Source organism: Pteropus alecto, unplaced genomic scaffold, assembly GCF_000325575.1.
Source record: "Pteropus alecto unplaced genomic scaffold, ASM32557v1 scaffold76, whole genome shotgun sequence".
In the NCBI taxonomy this organism is placed as follows: domain Eukaryota; kingdom Metazoa; phylum Chordata; class Mammalia; order Chiroptera; family Pteropodidae; genus Pteropus; species Pteropus alecto.
Genome location: NW_006443138.1, coordinates 28,669,550 through 28,695,719, shown reverse-complemented (window position 1 = coordinate 28,695,719; position 26,170 = coordinate 28,669,550). Strand labels below are relative to the sequence as shown.

At 32.5% G+C, this 26,170-nt stretch overlaps 1 protein-coding gene and 1 pseudogene across 1 annotated transcript in view; one reads left to right on the top strand and one right to left on the bottom strand.

The window, feature by feature from the left end:
* KDM5A (lysine demethylase 5A) overlaps positions 1-26,170 on the top strand; it is a 72,617-nt gene that overhangs the window by 13,747 nt on the left and 32,700 nt on the right. Inside the window, exons 6-14 of the mRNA XM_006923872.3 lie at positions 4,526-4,631; positions 5,805-5,896; positions 6,501-6,659; positions 7,760-7,879; positions 8,562-8,720; positions 11,760-11,941; positions 13,442-13,604; positions 14,700-14,819; positions 17,496-17,690. Of these exons, the coding sequence (XP_006923934.1) occupies positions 4,526-4,631; positions 5,805-5,896; positions 6,501-6,659; positions 7,760-7,879; positions 8,562-8,720; positions 11,760-11,941; positions 13,442-13,604; positions 14,700-14,819; positions 17,496-17,690 (1,296 nt within the window). The remainder of the gene's footprint in view (positions 1-4,525; positions 4,632-5,804; positions 5,897-6,500; positions 6,660-7,759; positions 7,880-8,561; positions 8,721-11,759; positions 11,942-13,441; positions 13,605-14,699; positions 14,820-17,495; positions 17,691-26,170) is intronic.
* On the bottom strand, positions 23,931-24,311 carry LOC112472283 (annotated as a pseudogene).

Sequence of the window (26,170 nt, the reverse complement as noted above, 5' to 3'; positions counted from 1 at the left end):
GTGGTTTTATATTTCACTTGTTATTCTTTTAAAAACCATAGTATTAAGTTTCTTAGTGTCTAGACCATTTCAATGTAATTTCTATAGTGTTCTTGCAACCTAAAATAATTTTAAAGCCTAATGAATGCATCAGAAGAAAAGTGCCCTCATTTCTTTTTGTTCGCTCCACCCCTTCCTATTCTCATTTCTTAGTGGTCCTCAAAATTGTATTTTTTAAGGTTTTTGCTAAAGACTAAGTCTGTAAGCTGAGACAATGAGGTGCCCTTAGAACTCAGATATGGTCCATTTAAATTAAGCATACGAGTGGACTGAAAAAGCAACTTACCTGAATCCTAATCATTGACTTTAACATATTTAAAGAAACAGTGTGTTAAAAGAATGGAAATGGTTTATATTGATAGTGGGAATCAGAGAAGGAACATAGTCTACTACAAGAAATACTGTATATGGTAAGGTGTCCTGTCACTGGAGAGGCAGGCTAGTATACTTTATTTTGCTTTTCTAGAGCTCAGGCAAAATCTCTCTCATGCCATGTCTCCTTTCCTGTTCTGAGTTTATGCTTATTTAATAACCTCTTGATTAATAATTTAGCTTCTTAGGTACTTTAATAGCAGAAAGGTAGGTGTCTTAGATGGGAAATATGAATTTAATGGAAATTCATTAGAAAGCGATAGCCCCACTATAAATTGGTAAACTCCGGTTTAGTCATTAAGTGATTTTTATTACTGTGGTTGATCTCAGAAGTTCTGATCATCTTTAGGTACATAGTGATGATTCTATGTCAAGACTTGAAACACTTGAAGACTGATCTCTTTGACATGATGACTCAACTCTAAAGAGTTGCCCAGGGTGGCCCTATTCATCTAATCAATTGCCAGCTTGCGACGAAACCCCTTTTGATGTTCTTCTAAAACCATGAAAATATCCTATTTATTTCTAATTGCCTTTCTTGATAAAAGAAAGAGGACTACATAGAATACTTTTACCCATTGTAATAATTGTGACTGGAGTCAGATTGGTTGATGTCAGGTAGAAACTAGAACCATTTCAGGATTCGCAATTAAAAATTTCTTAAATTCACAATTTGTTCTTAATTACTATATTGCCAGTCTGCTTCATTCCTGGTTTTCTATTTCAGAAAGAAAGAAAAAGGCTTTCTGATAGAACATTTTGCCCCATACACAAAACTGTTGGTATTCATTCTTGATCTCTGTGTTATCTCTGTGGGCAAAGAATACCTTTCTCCAGGGATCATCTACTTCCATCCTTTCTGGTTTCTTCAGTGATTTTAATATATCAGTTATGAAATCTTTTTCTTCTACCTCCTTTGTTTGCTAAATCCCCTAGTCCCCCTGCCCCTCATATAAATGTGTTCAAATTTCTATCATCTTAAAAACAAATAGACCTCTTTCTAGAAGTACCTTACTCCTTGCCTCTTTTCTCGGACAAATTTCTTGAAAAATAGTGTATATTGTTTCATTGTTATCAATATCTGTTTAGTTTTTGTACCCTGCATTCTGACTTTGAGCCAAATAAATTTGTTGAACCTGTACTGTCCAAGTTACCACTGAACTAGTAGTTGTCAAATGCTGGGGACCTCTTTTCTTATCCTACTTCATCTCTGGTTGTATATACATTTAATATGGTGTCTGATTTCTTTGAAATTTGATTAACTTGATTTCTCTTGATGTGGCTTCTCTGACCCGTCCTTTGGTTTTCCTCTTCACTCTCTGACCACTCCTCAGTCATCGTTGTTATCTTGTCTCTAGAGGTTCTTTACATGGTATTTTCAGTCCTTTCCTTGTGATCTCATCTACCAAGTGATTTCACTTACTACCTATACACTGAGGACTCCTAAATATGTCTTGACATCCATGCTTCTTTTCTGTTCACAAGGGTGAGTGTGTGTGCATATATGTACTCCTTGGTGGCCACAGCTCAGGTTTACTAAATTCAGTATGTCTCAAAGATCATTATCACCTTTTCTAAGTCTCTTTTTCTTTAATATTTTCTAGCCTGGTGACAGTGGCAAGCACAGCCATCCAGTAATCTCTCAATCAAGAACCAAGTTATGAAAGTTATCTTACTCCCATTTCTTATCTCTGTCACATCACTTGCTATACTCTAATTGTTTTTTTCATCTGTGACCTTACTAGAGTGAGTTCCTTGAAACTGGCATCACAGTTGTCTATATCAAGAATTAATAAACCTTTAACACATTTATACATTAGAATGAAGCCCATAATACCAATATGTCCAATTATCGGTGATATTAAGTTTGAACCAGACTTCTCCCTTATAAAGTACTTATTCTCTTTATAATAAAAGCAATCAGAGTAAACTGTGAGATGGTATGAATAACCTCTTTTCCAGTTACTGGTTTTAACATCGATTGGTGATCCTTGCCTGAATTAATTATTATATTGGTTGGAAACTGGTGGTTTTCTAGGTCTGTCATTCCTTCTGCATTTATTAGCCTGTTTCTTTAAAGAACAACCTTGAGCTATATTTTTCATACAGTAGAATGTGTACATCTTAAATGTATATTTGATGAATATATATGACTGGAACTATGATTGACCCCCTCCCCCTTCTTGGTATCACTAGAGATCATGGTTTTTTGTTTGTTTGTTTGTTTAATATATGTCTTACAATCTTTTATCACCTTTTATTTCTTTTCGATAATCAAATTTTTCAAATTTACCATATGGGAACTCCTACAAGCTGGTTCATGATGTTTTTTTGGACATGTGTCCATCAGTTTTTGAGCACAAAAAGCTCGTTGGTTCTTATCTTGCCTTAGACCTGGAATAAGCCACTTCAAGGAATCCTGGTTCATTTTAGTGGGCATTGGTATTTAGAAACCAAGATCTGTGCACAAGGTGTGCTGCTTCTTACTGGGATATCATTATTTATTAAGCCCTTTGAGTGGTCAGGGCTGGGAAATAAATTTTAAAAACATTATGATTTAATATTTTGAGTTCATCCTAATAATTCCACTTCTATTCTAGCATCACAAAATTCTTTTGGTTTATGTTTTAGTTCTTTTCCTAGCATTTTGAGTTGGGAACTTAATTCATTTATTTCTATTCTTTTGTTTTAATTGATATGTTTAAGACTATAAAATTTTCCATGCTCATGGCTTTTATTAGTTCCAGAGATTCTGATATATAGTCTTTTTATTATCTTTTTTTAAATAGTTAAAAAATTCCAGGTGGAAGGGCTTTTTGATTTTTATTTCGTTATTTGTAGTTTTATTCCAATAAGATCAAGAATTTCGTTTTTTTATTTCTGCTTTTTGGAACTTTATTGCTTGTCCAAAAAGATTGTACGAATTAATTGAGTAAAATATTTTGACAAGGCACACACTGTATATTCACTGTGTTAGCTTTTATTATTATGTACTTTGCTTTAGTAATGGTGAAGAATGTGTAGTGTCGTGTTTATCACTTAACTGTAGAGGTTGATAAGTATAGCCAAATCAGTTTACTAATGCTTAAAGGTAAATTCTGAAATGCCATTTTGGTTGGTTTGATTCTTATATAATCTTTTATCAGTCTAGTCTGCATACATCAGCTGTTACGTAGCCATAAAGTAGTCTGTATTTTATCCTAGTTTATTTTTATTCATATCGACTAAGTGTATTTTAAATAGATTTTGATTATTAGTCTGCATTCAAATATGGTTCATCTAAATTCAGGGTATAACAGTGGTGTCTGTCAGGATGCTCTCATCTTCAAGTTCTAGAATACCAAATGACAGTACCTTAAACATTAACAACAGTTTTCACAGAAGGACACATTTTTCACATAAGATTTTCGGAGCTATAGGTAGTTCTAAGGTTGATACAGCTACTGCACTTTGTCATCAAGGGCCCAGGCTCTATCTTTCTGCTTTGCTTCTTTCAGTGTGTGGATGATATAGCTCCTAATTGCAATGTGGCCATTGCAGCGGCAAGTATCATGCTTTCACTAGACTTAATCTCTTAGCAGTAGGGAAGGAAGTTGGGGCAAAAGGACTTATTCTTTGATAAGCTTTCTCTTTTATGAGAAGGTGACAAGGATGACAGTCCCATCCTTAGCTAGGTCATCTCCAACAAAGAGAAATCGTATTGGCATGATTGGCTTAGAACAATCATATTCATCTCTTGGGATGGGCATATTGCCATTAACTAGTTAGAAGTGGGTGTCTATTAAATAATTAGTATTCATTAACTATTTAGAAGTGGAGATTTCTGCTGTTATTACCTGTATTATACCAGTTATTACCAGTAGTGTCTTATTTCTGTACCGAACCTAATTGAGAACTGTGCTTTTTGAAAGGTAGATTTTCTTTTGTGGAAAGGAATCTGGGTGTTGCATAGTGCTTCGATGAAGTGTGTTCAACTGCTGTAAAGAGGCAGGGAGTGGAATTAGAAGAAATCAATTTTTTTCTTCATTTTGAAGAGGATCTTAAACTTTTCTTTGGTAAGAAAGAAATGTATGAAGCAGAATAATTAGACTAATATGAGTTTTATTTTTTTTAGTCAGAGTCTGGAGAAGTGAATAGAAACACAGAACTGAAGAAACTTCGAATTTTTGGTGCTGGGCCTAAGGTCGTGGGCCTGGCAATGGGAGCGAAAGATAAAGAAGGTAAAATCTGTTATTTGATCATGAAAAGAAATAAGGTACAACAATATGGTTATAGCAAGATTCACATGATATTTGAATTGCAGTCTGCCTTGGGATTGTAAACTTGTAACATGGTTCCTAGACAAGTCACCTATTTTTTATGGTAGATAGTCTTAAATATAAGGCATGAGGAGCCATATCATGTTGAATTTTATAATATTTTGGAAGGGAGAAATTTTCCTCCTGCATGTCTAATACGCTACACAGACATTGTAATTTCTGAAGGCTAGTTTATGAGAGAATGGTGAAATTAATGGTTCTTACCTGGTGATCTAAAGCTTTAACTTTTGAATTCAAAGTGAAATCAAGGGTTCTTTGACTTTTAGTATTAAAAGATAGTAGGGAGAGTTTATGACTTAAATACTAACTGTAATTTTGATTTTTTTAACGATTGCCTTTATATATTATTATACTTCATTTAAATAAACTCTGTGTTTAAGGAAAGTCTAGAACTCTCAGCTTAGCATACTTGAAATTTTTTGTGAGTAAAATTACTAATGCAAAGATCAAGTTCTACTTTTCTCTCTGTACGTGTCAGTTTTAAAACTCAATTTAACAAGGATTGTGTTCGACATGTTTTTTCATTGTATAAGAATTTCATGAAATGCTGTAATCGAAAGTCATATTAACTATACATTCTATGATATCAGTAATTAAGTCATAATTTAGATTTTGGACTGAACTCTGGAGGATCAGATAATATTGTTCCATCATCCTGAAATGTGTGATAGGACTTAACTAAATACATTACAGTTTATAATTACTCTTTAAGAATTAAGGATTTCGATTATCTTATTCATTCTTATAACTATTGTATTGGCTGGCAATGATCTTAAAACTAGTCTAAGTAGTTGCTGATAAGTACTGCATACAGTCAATATAGAAATAGTAGTTAAGCTCTCTGGAGCTTGACTGCCTAGATTAGAATCCCAAATCTGCCACTGGCTGTGTGATTTTGGGCAAGTTATCTAACTTCTTTATACTTCAGATTCTTTATCTTCAGTGGGGGATAATAGTATATCTACCTCGTAGTGTTGTGAGGTACTAATTTAAATAATTTTAAATAGTGTCTGGTCCAGGTTAAGCTCTCAACATTAGTTTTTACTATTATTATATAACTATTTTTATTTTAAGATGAGGTCTCCCGAAGACGAAAAGTTACCAACAGGTCAGACGCATTTAACATGCAAATGAGACAACGGAAAGGAACTCTCTCTGTTAACTTTGTAAGTGTTTTGAGATGCGTTAGGAGGGAAAGGATTTATTTTTATTTAGTTTTGTACTTTTTATCTTGCTCTCGTATCTTGGTATGCCATTTAGTTAATTCATTTGGTTAGAAGACTTGACGGTGAATCTAAAGTTGCAGCTTTAGTTTTTGTAATATTAACCTTGCTTTGTCCCATATACATAGACTATTCCCCTAAGTCATAGACCATATGAGAGAGCATGAATATGAATCTGTAAATCCTTGAGCTGTATTTTAGACAGTTCTAAGTATTTATTCTCTACCAAAGGGTGTTTGTACATAGGAAGGATGACATGGTATATTTTATCTCTATAAACTGACTTTCAGGTACCCTAGATTTGTAGTCTTTCTTTATTCTAATAACTTGTTATGCTCTTATTAACTTGCCTATAGAAGCTCTGAGGAAATTTAGGAAGTTTTATGAAAAGCAGTTTAAATACAGTTATTTAAAACAAATATTCAGTTATATAACTTAAGTTATATTTACTTTTTAGTATACATTATTTCAATTAAGGAGTTCCTGGTAAAAATTAAAATTACTTATTATAGAAAATAGACTTTTATTTTACTTTGTTTTTTAACAGGTTGATCTTTATGTTTGTATGTTTTGTGGTCGGGGAAATAATGAAGATAGATTGCTTTTGTGCGATGGATGCGATGACAGCTATCATACGTTTTGCTTAATTCCCCCACTACCTGATGTGCCCAAAGGAGATTGGAGATGTCCTAAATGTGTTGCTGAGGTACAGTTTACGGATTCTTTAAAAACTAAGAACAAATAACACATGCATACACACATATAGTAAACATGTTTCCAAAAGCTTCTTCTACTTTCTTTGTTCTTCAATGTTTAGAATCTCCAGGGTTTTTTAAGAGTGATACTGTATTGTGGCAGCTTGCCTTTCAAAGGTTCTTTTCCTGATTCTGGTTTGACAGTTCTTTTTGTTACTGCAGATCAATGATATTTTTGCTCAGAATGTTCATATTCCTGGAAAACAAAAATGAAGAAAAGCTGTTTTATTATTTTTTTTTAATTTTTTAATTAAAAAAAGTAAAAATCAGAATTGAAACTCTAAAACTTAGGAATTATGCATTCAGTTTTCATGCTACCAGATAAACTGATGGTATCTATTAATGCTTGCTTAAATTTTGATTTGATTATATAAGTTATTCTTACTGAAAGATTATAATGATGTCATTGTCATGAAATGCCTCATCTCTTTACTTATTTTAACAAAATGTGATAGGACATTGAAGGGGAGGGAGTTGGCTGGGTGTGTATAGATGTATTCAGAGGTCTTTGAATTAATATTTACTATTATCAAGCTTAGATGATTCAGAAGCAGTTCTGTGCTAAAGGAATATTCGTGTAAAGGTATTGGTCTTGTGGTTGGTAGTGTGGAAAAACCATTCTTCTAGCTTGTTGTCCTAGCAATCCAGTGGATACGCCTTTATCCATTACCTCTCCTTTCTCCATGAACATTTATATTCTGCACAGCTACATCCACTGATATACTGAGAATGATAGGCATCCCTGGGCTTTGATTCCAAGTGAGTAATCCTGTAGGTGTTTGCCATGGTGGCAGAGCTTAATGCCAACTCCAAAGTTTAAAGGTATCTTATTACCACCTTCCTATTGGAAAACTGTGAATAATGCAGTTGAGGTTCTAGAACATTATTTTCTGATTCTATATTGCAAGTAATTAATACTTGTTTTGCTGTCTAGAGTTGATTGGATTAGCTTCACCTAGGAAAATGATCAAAGAAGCTTGTATATGAGAGCCTTAGTTCTTTGTTTAGTTTAGTTTCAGTGAGTTAATCTTAGATATTTTTTTCTTCCCAGGAATGTAACAAACCTCGAGAAGCCTTTGGATTTGAACAAGCTGTACGAGAGTATACACTTCAGAGCTTTGGAGAGATGGCAGATAATTTTAAGTCTGATTATTTCAATATGCCAGTCCATGTGAGTACATGTCTTTAGGTAGTTTGGGGAAGTATGAAGTCCAAAACTTTGGATTTGCTTTTATCTTAAATTATTTTGTAGAAAACGGCATGAAAAAAAAGATAGGCCACCAGATCTAAAGACTAGGAGCCTAGCATCTGTTTCTGTTTCTTTCATACTCTAATGTGGCACTGTGCACTCTTCTGTTGAGAAATCTGCTTTGATCTTTGAATTGTTTATTAGCCCTCTAATGAGTAATCTTTTACAGAAGAGCATGAAGTTATGTGGCAGTTGCTGCTTTTTTTTAGTTATTTGTAATATGAGGTTTGCTGCTTTTCTTAGGGGATCTTGAGCTTTTAAAAATCTGTATCAAAAAAATATGCCAAAGCTATTAAAATTAAGCCTTGATTTTTGTTTCCTTTTTCCACCTTGCTGTCCTAGGTCATCTTTATCCATTTTAGTTAGGAAGCAGCTTGCAGAAAAAGGCAGTGTAAGTTCATTATGTTTTTCTGAACATCTAAGTTGTCTTTAGCTTTTTCCCATCCTCAGTGGAAATAGCTAAGACCCCAGTCTTTTCAGCTCTGGAAAAGGAGGTTTTTTATTTTATCACTGGTTTGTATTCACTTGACCTGCATATTGTGTTACAGTGAGTTATGGTTATATAGTGAGTTAGTAATATGTAATTTTTGTTTTCCTTGCGTAGATGGTTCCCACAGAACTAGTAGAAAAGGAATTCTGGAGGTTGGTGAGCAGCATTGAAGAAGATGTTATTGTAGAGTATGGAGCTGATATCTCCTCAAAAGACTTTGGAAGTGGATTTCCTGTAAAAGATGGTCGGAGAAAGATGCTGCCTGAAGAAGAGGTGCAGAACAGATAGTAGTATCTAAACTCCTGCTTACTCTCAAGCTGATTTAATCTTTGCATAGTAGAAAACCTACCTTTCAACAATTATAAGGGAACAAGTTCATTTAAAATATTAAACATGTAGGATTTGGACATTATAAACAATCTTCAGTTTTAAAAAATTCAAAGTACCATTAAAAATTATTTAACTTTGCATTTTAAAAACAATTAGTTTAAAACTTTAACCCCATTAAAAAATTTTTACCTACCTCTTTCTGTTTGAACATCTAAAGAGATTTAAAATTTAGGAAAAAATTACATTTCATTGATAAGTCCCACAAATTAGTTTCCTTTTCAGCACTTGAGCAGGTAGGTTTTCAAATACGTATTTAATCTGTAAAATATTATGAAGTCACATCTCATTGGAGAGGACCTCCATGTATAAAGCTGAATTAAGATGATCATTTCTTTGTCTCTTTAAGTTGGTCCTTGTCACTTTTTCTTTTCTCTGTAATTGGCAGTGATTAGTTTGATCTATTAAAAGTTATACATGGTTTTTAAGAAAGCTATATAGTGCAGAAGAATTATAATTAAAAGTATAGGCACTCCAGTTCTCTTAAGGTTACTGTTTGCACGGTATACCTTTTCTCATTCTTTTACTTTGAACCTGTTTGTATCTTAGAATCCGAAGTGTTTCTCTTGTAAGTGGCATAAGATCAGATCTTTTGTTTGTTTGTTTGTTTTTAATCTAATCTGATGTCTTTTGATTGGAGTGTTTAGTCTGTTTACAGTTAATAAAGTAATATGTTCGATTTATGTCGGCCATTTTGCTATTTTCTGTCTCATGTCTTTGTTTTTTTTTTCTTCTTGATGGTGTTAAGCAGATATTTTTTTGGTGTTAAGCAGATATTTTTTGTAACACCATTTCAGTTCCTCTCTTTTGGCTATATATTTTTGAGTTATTTAGTGGTTCCAATAATTATAATATGCATCTTTTCATTTTAAACAGCTTTTTGACAATGTACATCTTTTAACTACTATAGTCTACTTCATATTAATATTGACTTAATTCTGGTAAATATAGCAACATCAAAACAATTTCCTCCTTCCTTTTGTGCATTGCCATATATCGTGTCTACATAGTGTATAAACACAACATAGCAGTGTAATTATTGCTTTCAACCACCTTTTTTTTTTTAATTAAGAGAAGAGAAAAATGGACTTTTTTACATATTTACTCACATATTTGCCATTTCTGGCGCTCTTCATTCTTATAGATCAAAGTTATCATTTGGAGTTCTTTTCTTTTCAGCTTGGAGGACTGCTTTTATGACTGAACATGACTATTCCACTCTGCTCCTTTATGAGCCAGACCAATATATTTTGTCTCTCTGTCATTTACCTTCAAACCTTATTTTTCCTTTCAAGCTCTACTCAGGTTCTTCCTTTTCTATAAACTTTTCTTAATGGTTCAAACCTGTGATGATTACTATTTTGTTGTCCAAAGAACTACGGAATTTACTCTTTTGTCTGTATTTGAGTTTAATATATATTGTCTTGTCTTGGAACTTTTCATCTAGATTCATTATTTTTTTCAGCCAACAAGCTGACCAAACAGCTAAGAAAGGTTTCGAGTAGTATTTTTTTGAAAGCTTCTTTAATTTTTAAGCCTTTTGAGGGTAAGAATCGTATCTTTGTTATTTTTTATTGGAATTCATAGTTAAACCAATGTTGAACTTTCTTATTTTATCCTCTGTGACTCCTAATTACACTTTTATAGTTTTTCTTTCTCTGTGTTGCATTGTGAATGATATCCTCAAATCTGTCTAGTTCACAGATTCTTCAGTTTTGTCACTGGCTGTTTAACCTCTTACATTGAGAATTTTATTTTTAAACTCTTATAGAAAGTCGCAAATATATAAAAGTAAATATAATAATGCACTCCCCTTCCTCTCTCTCAGTACTTGGCATCCAGGTTCAACAATTATCAGCCTTCTCATGGAATGCAGTTGGATTCTGCTTTCTGTTTTACATTTCAGTCATTGCAATGTCACATGTTATTATATCATCTGGAAAACTCACATTACATTCCTGCAAGAATGATAGTGAAAAAGGCAAATAACATCTTAGAATTATTATGAAAATAGTTTGACTTTGTAATTCCTTAAAATAGTCTTGGGCTTCATAGATCCCACTTTTGAGAGCTGCTCTCCACAAGGATGATAAGAACTTTGTCTCTACCTTATATGGCTTTAGGAGTGGGTGTTTGAAACTCTGTCCATTGCTTATATTCAATTAGGAACCTCTATAAAAATTCAGGCAATTGCTTTCTTTGTTTCTGGAAACTGGGAATTTTTTCTTTTTAGTTTATCTGTGAAACAAATGTTTTTGTTATGTTATAATTTAATATTTCTAGATGAGTTTGTAGTGGAGGCGGTGGCAGGTGGCAGTGACTGCATCATCTCAGTTGTCAGTGTTGCTGCAGTTCGAGGATTGTGTATCTCATTATGTCCTCTATCTGGACATTAATAGACATTTTTGGAAGTTATACTAGTGGAGATAAAGTAGAAATATAATAGCAACCTATTAAAATTAGTCTCACTATTTTACTAGTGAGCTGGGAGGAGTAATAGAAAGCCTTGTTTAATATTGTAATAACTGTATAGTGCCAGGGAGATACTAGACTAATCGGGGGGATCACTTCACAAATTATATAAATGTGTAACCACTGTGCTGTGTACCTGAAACTAATATAAAATAATGTTGAATGTCAGCTCTAATTGAAACAAGAGAAGAGAAATAGATAACCTTAAAAAAAGCCTTGTGTTATATGCTTCAGCATAAACCAGAGGTATCTTAAATAATTAAAGGGAAATCTAAATATCACCTGGACAGGAGATAGGATTAAATATTTAGGTATATCTACATATAATAGTGAGCAAAGAGCACAAATTCTATGTGTAAATGTAAAATTTTTACTTTCTTTTTTGAAGACTCGAGATTTCTATTAGGCAGTTGTCATTTCTGATCTCTCATTTACTTTTTTTTTTCTTTATAGGAATATGCACTTTCTGGTTGGAACTTGAATAACATGCCTGTCTTAGAGCAGTCTGTTCTTGCACATATTAATGTAGACATCTCTGGTATGAAAGTGCCATGGCTCTATGTGGGAATGTGTTTCTCTTCTTTTTGTTGGCATATTGAAGATCACTGGAGTTATTCCATCAATTACTTGCACTGGTATGTATAAGTTTTGTTAACAGCATACATACTTAGTAATCTTTTAAAAGATGTAATAATATTAGGTGATATATTAGGGAGAGCTGAATTTAAGTATTTCCTATCAAAAAGCAGGATAATGTATTAAGGAGAGAAGTGTAGAGGTCTAAGGGTACATCTCAGACACCTTTCCTTTTAAAGTATGTGCATGCCCAGAACCTATAGTTTTAGACCTAATGATACTTGTTAGGTATACATGAAAATTACTTTGGTATACCTTATGATATGGAAGCTAGGGTATTCCAAGTTTATATACTTAAGATCTGACTAAACATTCAATATTCGAACTTTTCAAATGATTTTTTTTCTTTTTAATAACATTTTCTCTAAAAACTCCTAAGTTACATGTGTATTCATTAAATTTCTTTTGCTGAATTCTTTTTGTATCTGACCCACAGCATTTATTTACTAACCCAGTTCCTTGGCCAGTATTATGATCTTAACTAAATGATATTTTTCTCTCCATTTGGAAAATATGATTCAAATGACACTGTGCAGTGGGAAACTAGTGATTGTCTAGTGATTGTTCTGTGTAATGTGATAGTCGCGAGCCATATGTGGCTATTTAAATTAGTCAAAATAAAATAAAATTAAAAATTTACTTCTTCAGATGCACTAACCACATTTCAGGTGCTTTAGCATGTGTGACGAAGGTACCCTGTATTGTCCAGTGCAGATACAGAACATTTTCATTATGTTCCATATGTTTCTAATAGGCAGTCAGTTCTATTAGAGACAGTACTGCGAATTATATTAGGATTAAGAAATTCAGCTATTCTGTAAATAGCTTGACGAATTAAATCCATTTCCTAAGAGTATAACTTAATAATATAAATGAACTCTAGTGCACTAAAGTCTAGTATATCAGTGATGCCAAGTTTTTGGTCCTTAAGATTTATAGATAGAACTCTATTCACGGTTTCAACAATATCTAGCTGTGGCTTATTTCCTTGGATAGTAAAATTGTATGCAGTGAAGTTATGTAAAGGAGAACATTGCCGTTTACTCTGATCATGTGAGGGTAATTAGCTTGTCCAGTGGACCTGTGTGAATCAAGGAAGTATGTCAGTAACCTTTCCAACAGTACATATTTATAGAGTCTTTCCCATTTGAAAATACTACTTACCAATCCACATGTTTTGAATTGCTTTTCTAATAGTGATAAGTATGTATTTATCCCTATAAATTCAGCAAAAGAAATTTAATGAATACACATGTAACTTAGGAGTTTTTAGAGAAAATGTTATTAAAAAGAAAAAAAATCATTTGAATTTATACTACCTCTTAACTTACCTCTTATTATGAATAGCACGATTTACGAGATTGTTGCCAGCATTCTGGACATATAATCTGTGGCCATAGAACAAGACAAAGTTAACTAAATTTTATGGATTTGAATCAGAGACTGCAGCCTCTTTGGAACTGTGCTCTACCTAGCTAAACAGTTACTTTTTTTGCCAGGGGCGAGCCAAAGACATGGTATGGTGTGCCATCTCATGCTGCAGAACAGCTGGAGGAGGTGATGAGGGAGCTGGCCCCTGAGTTATTTGAATCCCAGCCTGATCTTCTACATCAGTTAGTCACCATCATGAACCCCAATGTGCTAATGGAACATGGTGTGCCTGTGAGTCTTTTTGTGTCTCTCTTCAGTATTTTTAATTTAAAATTATTTTAGCTTTTGATTAGGTAGAGTCATAATATATGCTTTGTTTTGTAGCTGGAAGTAAAGATCATGTCGTCTTCTAGCTCAATTAGAGTATACTCTGAAGGGAACAACATTTGTTTAAAAAAGGTGTTCTAAAGTATGAATCATACTTTATGAATAGCTGTATATTAAAATAGCTTTCGGTTTTCAGTAAACCATTATCTCCTGGTTTTAACAAAAGTCTTATATTCTTTATTATCCCTGTTTAACCAGAGTTTAAGTATTTTAGGTGTGTAGATCTAGTATATGTACTACCGAAGCGAGCACTAGGAGGTAGTTCTAATAACTAAAACTTTTCTTTTTAGAATCATATTTCATATAAAGATTTCATAGCCTTTTTTATGTGAGACGATGAAGTAAACATATATGAATACCTTTTCTACTTTTCAACTTAGTTTTGCAAATGGTTATTTAAGCTACTAACACCTGATAAAGTGTAAATTTAGTAAGTTTGTTACATGTAGTACATTACTAATGATATTATTTTGTCTTTAAAGAATGAATTTATACTAGAATCTGGGACTTTTCAAAAGACATCATATTATCATAAAACAAAGTGAGGTACAGGAAAACTGATTTTTGTGATATCTCCCTATTATATATAAACTAAGCAATTAATTAGTTTCCAAAAAATTATCTAAGAGTAGGTGGAAGTTCCTTCCAGCCTTTACCTCTATTTATAACACAATAACAAAAGGAATTAAAATTCTCTTAATTATAAAAATTTTATCAAGTTGGCAACCTAGTAGCTCAGTGAGAGTAACATTTTCTCTGAGAATTTTTTTTTGGCTGCTGATTCTAGTCATGAATTATTATACCTTGTTATCAGTGACTATTTTGAGAAGATGGAGTTCTGACTGTTTCTTAAATCTAATATTCTGGTGTGTGTAGGTTAATGCTTTATTGTTTTCAATTTTAGAAAATGTTTCTGAAACTGACTGATAAAATCTGTCTTCCTTTTTTGTTGTTTTTTTGTTTATTTGTTTTGTATCACTGTTCCCGATTTGCATTTAGGTGTACAGGACCAATCAGTGTGCTGGCGAGTTTGTTGTGACATTTCCTCGTGCCTATCATTCTGGATTTAATCAGGGCTACAACTTCGCTGAAGCTGTGAACTTCTGTACTGCTGACTGGGTCTGTTCTATAGCAAGTAGCTGTTGTACGTCTACTAACATCCCTGGGAAATGACTCTTAGTTGCCATATTTCCTTAGCTGGGGAGGATAGGGTTCAAGAATATTTCTGTAGACACTGGAGTGGCTGTGGTAATTTAGAAAGTTCACTTAGAGTTTCTATTATAGTTTTTATTTGGAAGATTTCATAGTTCTTATTCATTCATGATTTTCCCCATTCTGATAGAATTTTAAATGATTAGTTGATATTTTTTGAATTTTTTTTCCCTGAGAGAATATGGTTTCTCTTATTTTTGCTTTCTCTGAGCACTTTGGATTTCATAAAGATAAAACCAAATCTTTTCAGGAATTATTTCTGCCATATTTCCAAATATCTAGGTTGGTGATTTTTATTTTAAAATATCCCTTTTTTATTCCCTTCTGTTGGACAGTTGGGTGATTTTATACAATTAGGTGATTTTATTCTTCCTGTCATTTCATGTTTTCTATATTTCCTTTTTAACAAATTTATTTTAAAGAGCAACTAATATGGAGATCTCCATGGCTATACATCTGTGTAAATGATAATGCCAGTGATTGCTGTTTTGCTTTTGTATGATGTAGTTATCAAAAAATGGTTAAAATTGTGTTAGTTGCGAAAGGTCTGCAAATATATAATCCTTTTCCTTTAAGCCTTAAATTTTCTCTTAGTGATTTTTTTTTTGTCACCTGAACATTTTGGGGGATATTTTTAAGTAATATTGGATCTTATGTTTTCTGTAGGCACCTTAATTTATTAAATTTTATAATTAACCATTTTTGTTTCCTTACCTAATAAATGAAATAATAAAATGAACAATCTTATTCGATCCAGTAATTTTAAACTTCTTTCTTATTAGGCTTAGGACAGTAAGAAAAAGACTAAACTTAGGATGTTGCCTTGTGCTTGTGCTCTGTTTTTAAAAATTCAGCTAACATTTATTAAGTGTTTATGACTTACTTGCTCTTTGGCTATGTGTAGGGTGGGAAATGGAGATGATTAAGAGATGAGTTAGAGATGGTTTCTACCTTTATTGTGTTCCATATTATTGATGTTTGACCTTAGGCACTTTTTTTTCCATTTATATTTATTTATTTTATTTTTATTTTTCAATTACAGTTGACCAGTATTATTTTATATTAGTTTCAGGTGTGTAGCATAGTGGTTAGACATTTATATAATTTACTAAGTAATCTTTCTATTAAGTCTAGTACTCACCTGGAACCAATACATCCTTGCACAGCTTTTTAAATTTCACTGGGTCTAAGATTTTTACTTGGTATGTAAAGATACTAAGATTCACTTAACCTCAAACATGTGAAATGATATATGTGAAGTCCTTTGGTGTTCTTTAGAAGAATGGTGTGATAATATATGAAAAATTATAGCAGCTTTACATCTGGACTAAAATGATGGTACTAACTTTTATAAGCCACAATAGGTAATCAACTCTATTTTATGTGGTTTCCTTACATATCGTAATAATTAAGGACTGCAAATTCCACAGTTTTGTTTTTCTCTTTCTTGCCCATGTGTTAAGGCTATATGAGAAATGTTGGAAGAGTGTATAAGAATATAATATATAAGAATTAAGAAATAAAAAAGCTATATGTCATTAATAGGACAAATATTTGCTAACCATGGGTTCAATGTATATATTTTCTTGGGAAAGATTGTTTCTTTGGAAGAGTATGGAAATACTGCTTGATTCAGAGATAGTCTCATACTCTTGAACTGTGATTCCTTTCTGAAAATGGAAGTGAATTCTGGAAGGTTCTTAAAGGTCCATTTTCTTACGTTTTCTATTTTGTATTACAGTTTTCAAATACAAACAAAAACTCCTTTTACCCACCCAAATTTTTCAACTAGAATATAGGAAAGAAGTTGGAGAGTGGATGTGTGCGTGTGTTTAGTATAGCTAATATTATCATTTTGTTTAAGGTTTGATAGTTAAAAGAAATTTTCAGAATTTATCTTAGAGCGTATTTGTTGATTTATGAAAAGCGATTATTTAGGGATTTATTTCACTTAGGGAAAATTAAGTATATAATCTCATGATTTCATTTCGAATTCTCTGTAGGCCAGACTAGTTGCTTTTAAAGGAATTTCTAGTTGCAGAAATCTAAATCATCTTTTGCTTTGGTCCTTATAAAAAATAAAATGTCAGCTATTGTGAATTGCTTAATTCCTTCCCTCTCTCTCTCCCTTTCTTCCTTTTCTTTTTTCACTTCTAATAACATTGTTCTTTTTGTTTTGTGGAAACGTAAATGCTGAATATGTCCACTTAACCATTTATAGCCTAAATTTTTTTTCTTTTTTCTATAAGGGTAGCCTTATGTTATGCTAAACTAAAAGGGTTTGCTACCTCATTTATGTATACCAAGGAACTTGTACTCTTTGATGTACATAATGAGCAGAAAACAGCAGCTTATGCCAGAAGCTTAGTGTGTAAAAATTATGTGAATCTTCTGTGGGAAGGCTTTTGAGATTTCTGCTGGGCTATAGAGTTTTAATATTTACCGTTACCTCTTATGTTCAAATGGAGTTTGTTATTCTGTCGTCTTTGTAATAAAAGTGAGGATCTGGAGGGTAAATAGTGGTTCTTTTATGGAATATGCTATAAAGCAAGTAATTTAATTTGAGAATCTTGTCGTTTTCAGTTGCCCATTGGACGTCAGTGTGTCAACCATTACCGACGGTTAAGGCGCCATTGTGTCTTTTCACATGAGGAACTCATTTTCAAAATGGCAGCAGATCCAGAATGCTTAGATGTGGGGCTGGCTGCCATGGTATGCAAAGAATTGACTCTCATGACTGAAGAAGAGACACGATTAAGGGAGTCTGTTGTACAAATGGTGAGTTTACTGAGTACATTTTCTATGTTTGATATTGCTTAAGGAATATAAAAAATGGAACTTATGAAAGAATTCATTTTCATCTTCGATCCCTTTGGAAGTTGAACACAAAAATTACTAGTTTGGAAAAGGTTTCTTATATTTATACTTGCCATTTTGGTTTATTCAAGTTGAAAAAGTTTTAAGAATATCGATATCGTCATTGCTAAGATTTTATAAGATGGAATCCTATCTGATAGAATTTCTTAGGTATATATTTATTTTTAAAAAATCTTACATATAATATTTCTTTAAATGAGAAAGTTTAAATTCTTTTTTTCTGAACTTTGTAATTGACTGAAAGTTATATTTCTGGTGATTGCAGACTTTCACAGTGAATTAATCTTTTTTTCCCCCTTCTAAGTAATTTAATGAATAGGAAGGACTTGAATAACCAAGAGTTAAGATTTTGGATGTTGCGAATACACTCAACATTTAACACACTGAAAAGGAAAATATGTAGAAAATCTTTGTCTTCAGCCTACTTTCTCTATTTAGACATTCTGTTTCTATTTTTTAAATGGTTTTCTCGAGATATAATTGACATACAATAAACAGTACATTTATTGTATATAATTTAATGTTTGACTATGTATATATCCATGAAACCTTTGTCAAAATCAAGATAATGAACATATCACCTTCAGAAGTTTTCTTATGCCCCTTTGTGATCCTTCCCTCTTGTCCCATCCCACCCATCTCTCATCCCTTCCAGGAAAACACTAATACATACTGTTTGGTTTGCCTTTTTAGAAAGTGTTTTATCTGAATCAAATTATATAATTTATACTTTTTTGCCCGGTTTCTTTCATTTAGCATAATTACTTGGAGATTCATCCATGTCGTTTCGTATATTCATAGTTCATTCCTTTTTATTGCCAAGTAGTGTTACATTGAATGGACATAACACAGTTTATCCATTTTTGAATGGACATATCACAGTTTATCCATTTACTTGTAAATGGACATTGTAATTGTTTCCAAACTTTGACTGTTATGATTTAGTTTAACTGCTCCGAACATTTCTGTATAATATTTTATATCAATATATACTTTCATTTTTCTTGAGTAAATATTAGTCATGGAATGTCTGGGTTATATGGTATGTGTATGTTTAATTTTTTTTTGTAAAAACTGCCAAACTGTATTCTAGAGTGGTTGTACCATTTTAAATTTTCACCAGCAGTGTATGAGAGTTCTACTTGTTCTACATTCTCACTGACATTTGTATGGTTCGTTTTTTTAACTTTAGATAGTCCAATAGGTTTGTAGTGGTATTTCATTGAAGTTTTAATTTTAATGACTCATATTGAGTGCCTTCTAGTGTGCTTATTTGCTATCTGTGTATCTGGTAGAAGATTCTGTTCAAATCTTTTACCCAGCTCTTAAAAATTGGGTGGTTTTCTTATTACTAAATTTTGAGAGTTCTTTATATATTCTGAATATAAATTTTTTATCAGATACGTGATTCACAAGTATTTTCAGTTTGTGGCTTGTCTTTTCCATTTCTTAACAGTATCTTTTTGAAGAGCAGAAGTTCTTAATTTTCATGAAATTCAGTTATCAATTTTTTTTTTATGGCTCCTGTTTTTGGTTACATTTAAGAAATCTTTGTTTAATCCAAGATCACAAAGATTTTCTCTTATATTTTCCAGAAGTTTTATAGTTTTAGCTCTCATATTTAGGTATATGACCTTTTTCAAGGTAATTTTTGTATGTGGTGTGAGGTGTAAATCAAAAGTTTATTGTCTTGTATCATGTGTTACTTATAATTTCAAGTCCACTTAGGAGAATACTAACCAAGAATTTAATAACCAAGAATAATTGATAGGTTGAGAAGATACTTTATTTTTGACATATCCCAAATAGTAGACTATAATAGGAGCCTGTTTTTCTCTAAAATCAGAATTTTCTTGAAAACATTTTCAATTAGGAAAATTTGTATTATCACAAAATTAGTTTCTGTGTATTTTTAAGCAATTTGTTTTAAATAATGGGCTCTGCGTGCATTAAGTTAGATTTAAAATGGCTTAAGAGAATGAATATAGGTTTAAGCTTAGGAAAAATATAGTAGACTAGTGATTTGCATCTGGAAAGTAAAACCAATCTAGTTTCACTGCTCTTATAGGCATAATTGTGTGTGTGTGTGTGGGCGGGAGTGGGGGGAATCTATAACCAAAATATAAACTAGACACATTAGAAATGATATAAGTATTATTATTACAAAATATTTAAAGCTGGTTATTTTTAAGAATTTAAGTTGACTTAGAAATAAGAATTTTTTGCTAAATGGTAAGATTTCCTTTTCTAATTGTTTGGCTGACCTGTGACAGCAACAAGAAAGAACAAAATATAAGTGAATCTTTTAAAAAATTTTACTTTTTAGGATATATGAATATATCACTGGGGAGTTATTATTTTCACTTTGTATCTATATTCTCAAGTCTTGCTTTTATTACATATTTGTTTATTTGTTAACTTTTTGTATTTTGTTTTTAATAAGACTTAATTTTTTTACATTTGTTTAAGGTTCAGAGCAAAATGAAGTGAAGGTACAGAGATTTTCCACATATCTCCTGCCCCTGCACATGCATAGTCTACATTATCAACATCCCCTACCAGAGCAGAACATTTGTTACAATTGATGTACTTTCATTTGACATATCATAATCATCCAAAGTTCATATTACGGCTTGCTTTTGGTGTTGTACTTTCTCTGGGTTTGGATGAATATGTAACGATATATATCTGTCATTATGGTATCATACAGAGTATTTTCACTTCCCCAGAATCCTTTTGAGTTCCACCTATTTGTCCCCCCTGCCCACCACCAGATATTCCTCACCTCCAAACCCTAACAAACACTAATCTTTTTACTGTGTTTACAGTTTTGCCTTTTCCAGAATGACATATAGTTGAAAAAGTGCAGTATGCACCGTTTTTAGATTGCCTTCTTTCACTTAGTAATATGCATTTAAGAGTCCTCCATGTCTTTTTGTGGCTCAGTAGCCCATTTCTTTTTGGCACTGAATGATATTCCACTGTCTGGATGTACCACACTTTATTTATCCATTTACCTACTGAAGGACATCTTGGTTGCTTCCAAGTTTTGGTGATTATAAATAAAGCTGTCATAAATATCTGTGTGCAGGGGTTTTTGTGTGTGTGTGTGTGTGGACAAAATTTTTCAGCTCTTTTGGATAAATACCAAGGATCGCAATTGATTGCTGGATCGTATGGTAAGAGTATGTTTAGTTTTGTAAGAAACCGCCAAACTGTCTTCCAAAATGTCGATAACATTTTGCATTTCTACTAGCAATGATGGACATTTCTGTTGCTCTACATCTTTACTAGCATTTGGTGTTCTTAGTGTTTTGGATTTTTGCCATTCTAATAGGTATGTAGTGGTATCTCATTTATGTTTTAATTTGCCTTTCCCTGATGACATATGATGTTGAGCATCTTTTCATTTGCTTATTTGCCATCAGTATGTCTTCTTTAGTGAGATGCCTGTTAGGTCTTTGGCCCAGTGTTGAATCAGGTTGTTTTATTAATGTCGAATTTTAAGAGTTCTTTGTATGTTTCAAATAGTAGTCCTATTTCAGATGTTGCTTTTGCAGATATTTTCTCCTGGTCTGTGGCTTTTTTTCTCCCGTTCTCTTGATATTGATTTTTGCAAAGCAGAAGTTTTTAATTATAATGAAGTCTAGCTTATCAATTGTTTCTTTTATGGGTTATGCCTTATGGCCATACCTAAGGTTATCTAGGTTTTCTCCTATGTTATCTTCTAGGAATTTTATAGTTTTGCCTTTTACGTTTAGGTCTGTCATGCATTTTAAATTGATTTTTGTGAAGGTTGTAAGGTCTGTGTCTAGATTCATTTTGTTGTACGTGGATGTCGAGTTGTCTAGCACCATTTGTTGGAAAAAAAACTTCTTTCCTTCATTGTTTTGCCTTTGCTCCTTTATGAATGATCGGTTCATTATATTTACATGGGTCTCTGTTGCATTCCATTGATTGATTTGTCTATTTTTTTGTCAATACTGCACTGCTTTGATTACTACTGTAGCTTTATTGTAAGTCTTGAAGTCAGATAGTGTCAGTCCTCTGACTTTGTTCTTCTTCAGTACTCAGTTGGTTATTAGTCTTTTGCCTTTTTATGTGGCTTCAGGATCAGTTTGTCGATATCTATAAAATAACTTGCTGGGATTTTGACTGGGATTGCATTGAATATATAGGTTAAGTTGGGGCAAATTGACATCTTGACAATATTGAGTCTTTCCATAAATATGGAATATCTCTTCATTAAGTGTTCTTTGATTTTGTTTATCAGAGTTTTGTAGTTTTGTAGTTTTTCTCCTTGTACAGTTTTTCTCCTTGTTAAGATACCTAAATATTTCATTTTGGGGGGTGCTAATGTAAATGGTAATGTGTTTTTAATTTCAAATTTCCCTTGTTTATTATGGTATATAAGAAAGAGATTGACTTTTGTATATTAACTTTGTATCCTGCAACCTTGCTATAATTGCATGTAGAGGGTTTTTGTTGATTCTTACAGATTTTCTACATAGAAGGTCTTGTCATCTGTGAGCAAAGATGGTTTTGTTTCTTCCTTCCCAGTTTGTATACCTTTTATTTCCTTTTCTTGTTTTAATGCATTAGCTAGGATTTCTAGTACAGTGATGAAAAAAATGGTAGGAGGGGACATTCCTTCCTTTTACTTGACTTAGAGGGAAAGTTTCTCCCATTAAGTGTGATATTTACTATAGGTGTTTGTAAATATTCTTTATTAAGTTAAAGAAATTCCTCTCTATTTCTAGTTAGTTGAGAGGTTTTTTTCAAGGATAGATGTTGGATTTTGTCAGGCTTTTTTTTTTTTTTTTTTTTTTTGCATCTCTTGATACGATCATGCGATTTTTCCTCTTTAGACTATTGATGTAATAGATTATGTTGATTTCCAAATGTTGGACCAGCCTGTATACCTGGGATGAATCCCATTTGGTCATGGCATATAATTCTTTTTATAAATTTTTGGGTTCAGTTTGCTATTTTGTTGAGGATTTTTGCATCTAATGTTCCATGAGAGATATTGATCTATAGTTTCCTTTTCTTATAAATGCCTTTGTCTGGTTTTGGTATTAAGATAATGCTGGCCTCAGAATGAGTTAAGTATTTCTTTTGCTTCTATCCTCTGAAAAAGATTGTAGAGAATTGATATAATTTCTTTCATAAATATTTGGTGGAATTCAGTAGGAAACTCCTGGGTCTGGTGCTTTCTGTTTGGAAGGCTATTATTGACTCAGTTTTTTTAATAGACATAGACCTATTCAAATTATCTGTTTCTTCTCATTTGAATTTTGACAGCTCGGGTCTTTCGAAGGATTGGTCCATTTCATCTCTTTGGTATGCCATTTGTGCACATAGCATTTATAATATTTCTTTATTATCTTTTTGAATGTCCATGGGATCTGTAGTGATCTCCCCTCTTTCATTTCTCTTCTTAGTGATTTTTGTCCTCTTTCTTTTTTTGCTTAGTTAGCCTGGCTAGGGTCTTATTGATTTTATTGAATTTTTCAAAGAACTAGCTTTTGGTTTTATTGATTTTTTTTCTCTATCGAGTTCCTATTTTCAGTTTCATTGATTTTTGTTGCTCTAATTATAATTTCTTTTTTTTATATTATTTTTTCTTATTCTGCTTATTTTGGATTTAATTTGCTCTTCTTTTTCCAAGTTCCCTAAAGTTGAAACTTAGTTTATTTATTTCATTTATGTTTATTTAAAATGGAATTTTTTTTCTCATTTCCTATAATCTTTCTTTTGAAGTTAGAAATTAAAGTACCATTGGTAGAGACTTACACAGTAAGTTTCTGTAGTCTAGTCTCATTCTTCAGATTATATTGGTCATTAATGGAGCATTATTTTTCTTTTTCTATAAATTTTGGTATTAAGATAATTCCACCAAATATTTGAGTATTACGTATCCTCTTAGTCTTATTTATGATTCTGTGATATTTCTCTGGATTTTTAAACTTACATTCTTCTTGTGCCCTTGTTTCCAGACAGTTATCTCTGCCCTTTCTTTGCATTGTGCACTAGTCCTTCTCATCTTGAGAAAAATTTTCATTTTATCTTTTCCTGAAAAGCTTCATGAGTGCGTGTTCTGTAGACAGTGCCCTCATTTCCTCTTTATCCCCTCATCTTCACTGTCATCCTGAAACTTGAAGTTTGCTATTTTTTACAAAAGTTTATTCTTAAAACTGTCCAACAGTCTCCAGCACTTTATTCTAGCTATAGGTTGCAGCAGATGTTATGGCACGAAATCCAGATGTTAAAACAGGCACAAAGAATCACTCACTTTTTGCCAGATTTCTTAATTCCACCTGTGGCCTTCCCAGCAGCCTTTACTTTTAACTCCTTGAGTTTCTTCTGCTCCTCTTTTTGCTTCTCTTTGAATGCCTTATCTTCTTAGTCCATCTCCTTGGCCTGCTTCTTGTGCTGCTTCTTGCCACCTTCACGGCTAGATGTGGTGCCTGCCGCCCCTTCCCCAGATCCTGCCCTCTTCAGTCTTTGGTAACACTCAACCAGTCACTCCTGGTTATCATTTTCTTCACTTTCCTGAACTGCCAGTGTTTGTAGGGTGCAGCCTTTCACCTTTTGTTGTTTTTCTTTTGTGCTACTTTTCAAAGAATTCTAAGCCATTCTTAGGATTTTAATTTACTTACTGGTATTGCGGTTTCATTTCTTAACCTCGATGTTTCCTGCTCTTTTATGCAAACACAGGAATTATTGCCATTTTGAGAGAGACTGTATGTCCATTCACCCTTTTGTAGTCTGCGTCTCCATGTGATTACTGAATATTTCTATTTAGATTTTTGTCATCTCAGTTTCAGCATCTAAAATAGAATATCATCTCCTCTCCTTCAACCTTTTTATAAGCCACTTTCCTTTTCTAATTGCCTATCTCAGTAAGTGCCAAGATCATTACGTAAAAACCTAATGTGATCCTTGACTCATCCATCTCCTTCATAGTCATCTGTTATTTGGTTTTGTTTTTTTGTTATTTTGACAATGTCTCTCATCGCTTTCTCTTCCCCCCCCTTTTTTCTTTATTGCTACCATTCTTTTACATTCCTTAATTTTCTCACCTGGTTTCTTTCAGATAGCCTTTTAATTTGTATCTCTGACTTTTCCCCCCCTCCATTCCTTTCTGATAATTTCTGATTTTATTAAGTTCATTCTCAGTAACTTGAGCTATATATATAATATGTTAGAAAGCGTTGTAAGGAAAAATTGTTCTGTGATAAAGTTTAGAAAATAGTGGGTTAAGAAAAAACAAATGGGATTCTTTACTGTGAAACTTCTCTGATCCTTTGATATGCTGGTGTTCATTGCTAATCTCTAAATTAGGAATGATTTAATACATAGCATTTTCTCAAAAAGAATATATTTCTTTATTTTTTTGCAGACTCTTCAGGGACTAGTGGTCCTTGGAGTACACTTTGGAAATGGTATAAAATTTCTTGAAGCAGTAAGGACTTTCTTAGTTGATGTATTAGTATCTTCTGTTTTCTAGCTCTTCTGAAGCTGTGTAAAGTCTTAGAATCTAAGAAATACCTGCAATGCATTTTGGAATCGTTTCTGCATAAAAATAATTTTTAAAGAAAATATTAAATGCTAATGAGAAAATGGAAAGATATGAGAATATAATGAGGAAACATCTAGATTAAACCAATATAAAAAACAAAATGTATGTCGAAAGAACTGGATTGTGCCTGCCAGTGAGTAAATGATCAGGTTCACATCTTAAGTGAAAAAAATTTGTTCTTAATGGAATTAGGTATATAAGTACCTTGCTCAAGTAAGTAGAACCTGTAAAGGGCGTACTTGTATATTAACTGGGAGTCTTTGTAAAATGCCACTTCAGATGATCTTATTTTCTTAAACTGGCAACTGCATTTGATTAACTTTCTTTTTGATGCCTTGCTGAAGTATATTTTGATTTGCATAGTTTTAAGTAATTTTATACTTCTTTGATCTTGTATATGTTCGTGCATATTAGTGTTATTTTCATTGTTATTACTAATGTATCTGGTTCAAGGGTGTATCATCCTTGTGGACAAGAATTTTTTTTCTTCTTTTAAAGATAGATAACACTAAGTAAAACAAATACATGGCTTCATGAATTATTTTATGGTAAACTGTCCAAGAAATAGAACTTTGTCAGCCACCCCAAAAGTATCTCCCAGTTACAACTTCCCTGACTATTTTGACCTTTGTAGTAATAACTTCCTTACATTTTAAAAATAGTTTTATCAGTCAAATGCGCATTCTTAGACAAAGGTTTAGTCTTGCCCATTTGAAAAAAAATAGTATTGATTATTTTTAGAAAGTATTTTGATGATGTGCCATTGTACCTCCCATGTTTATGTCTAGTCAGAGAT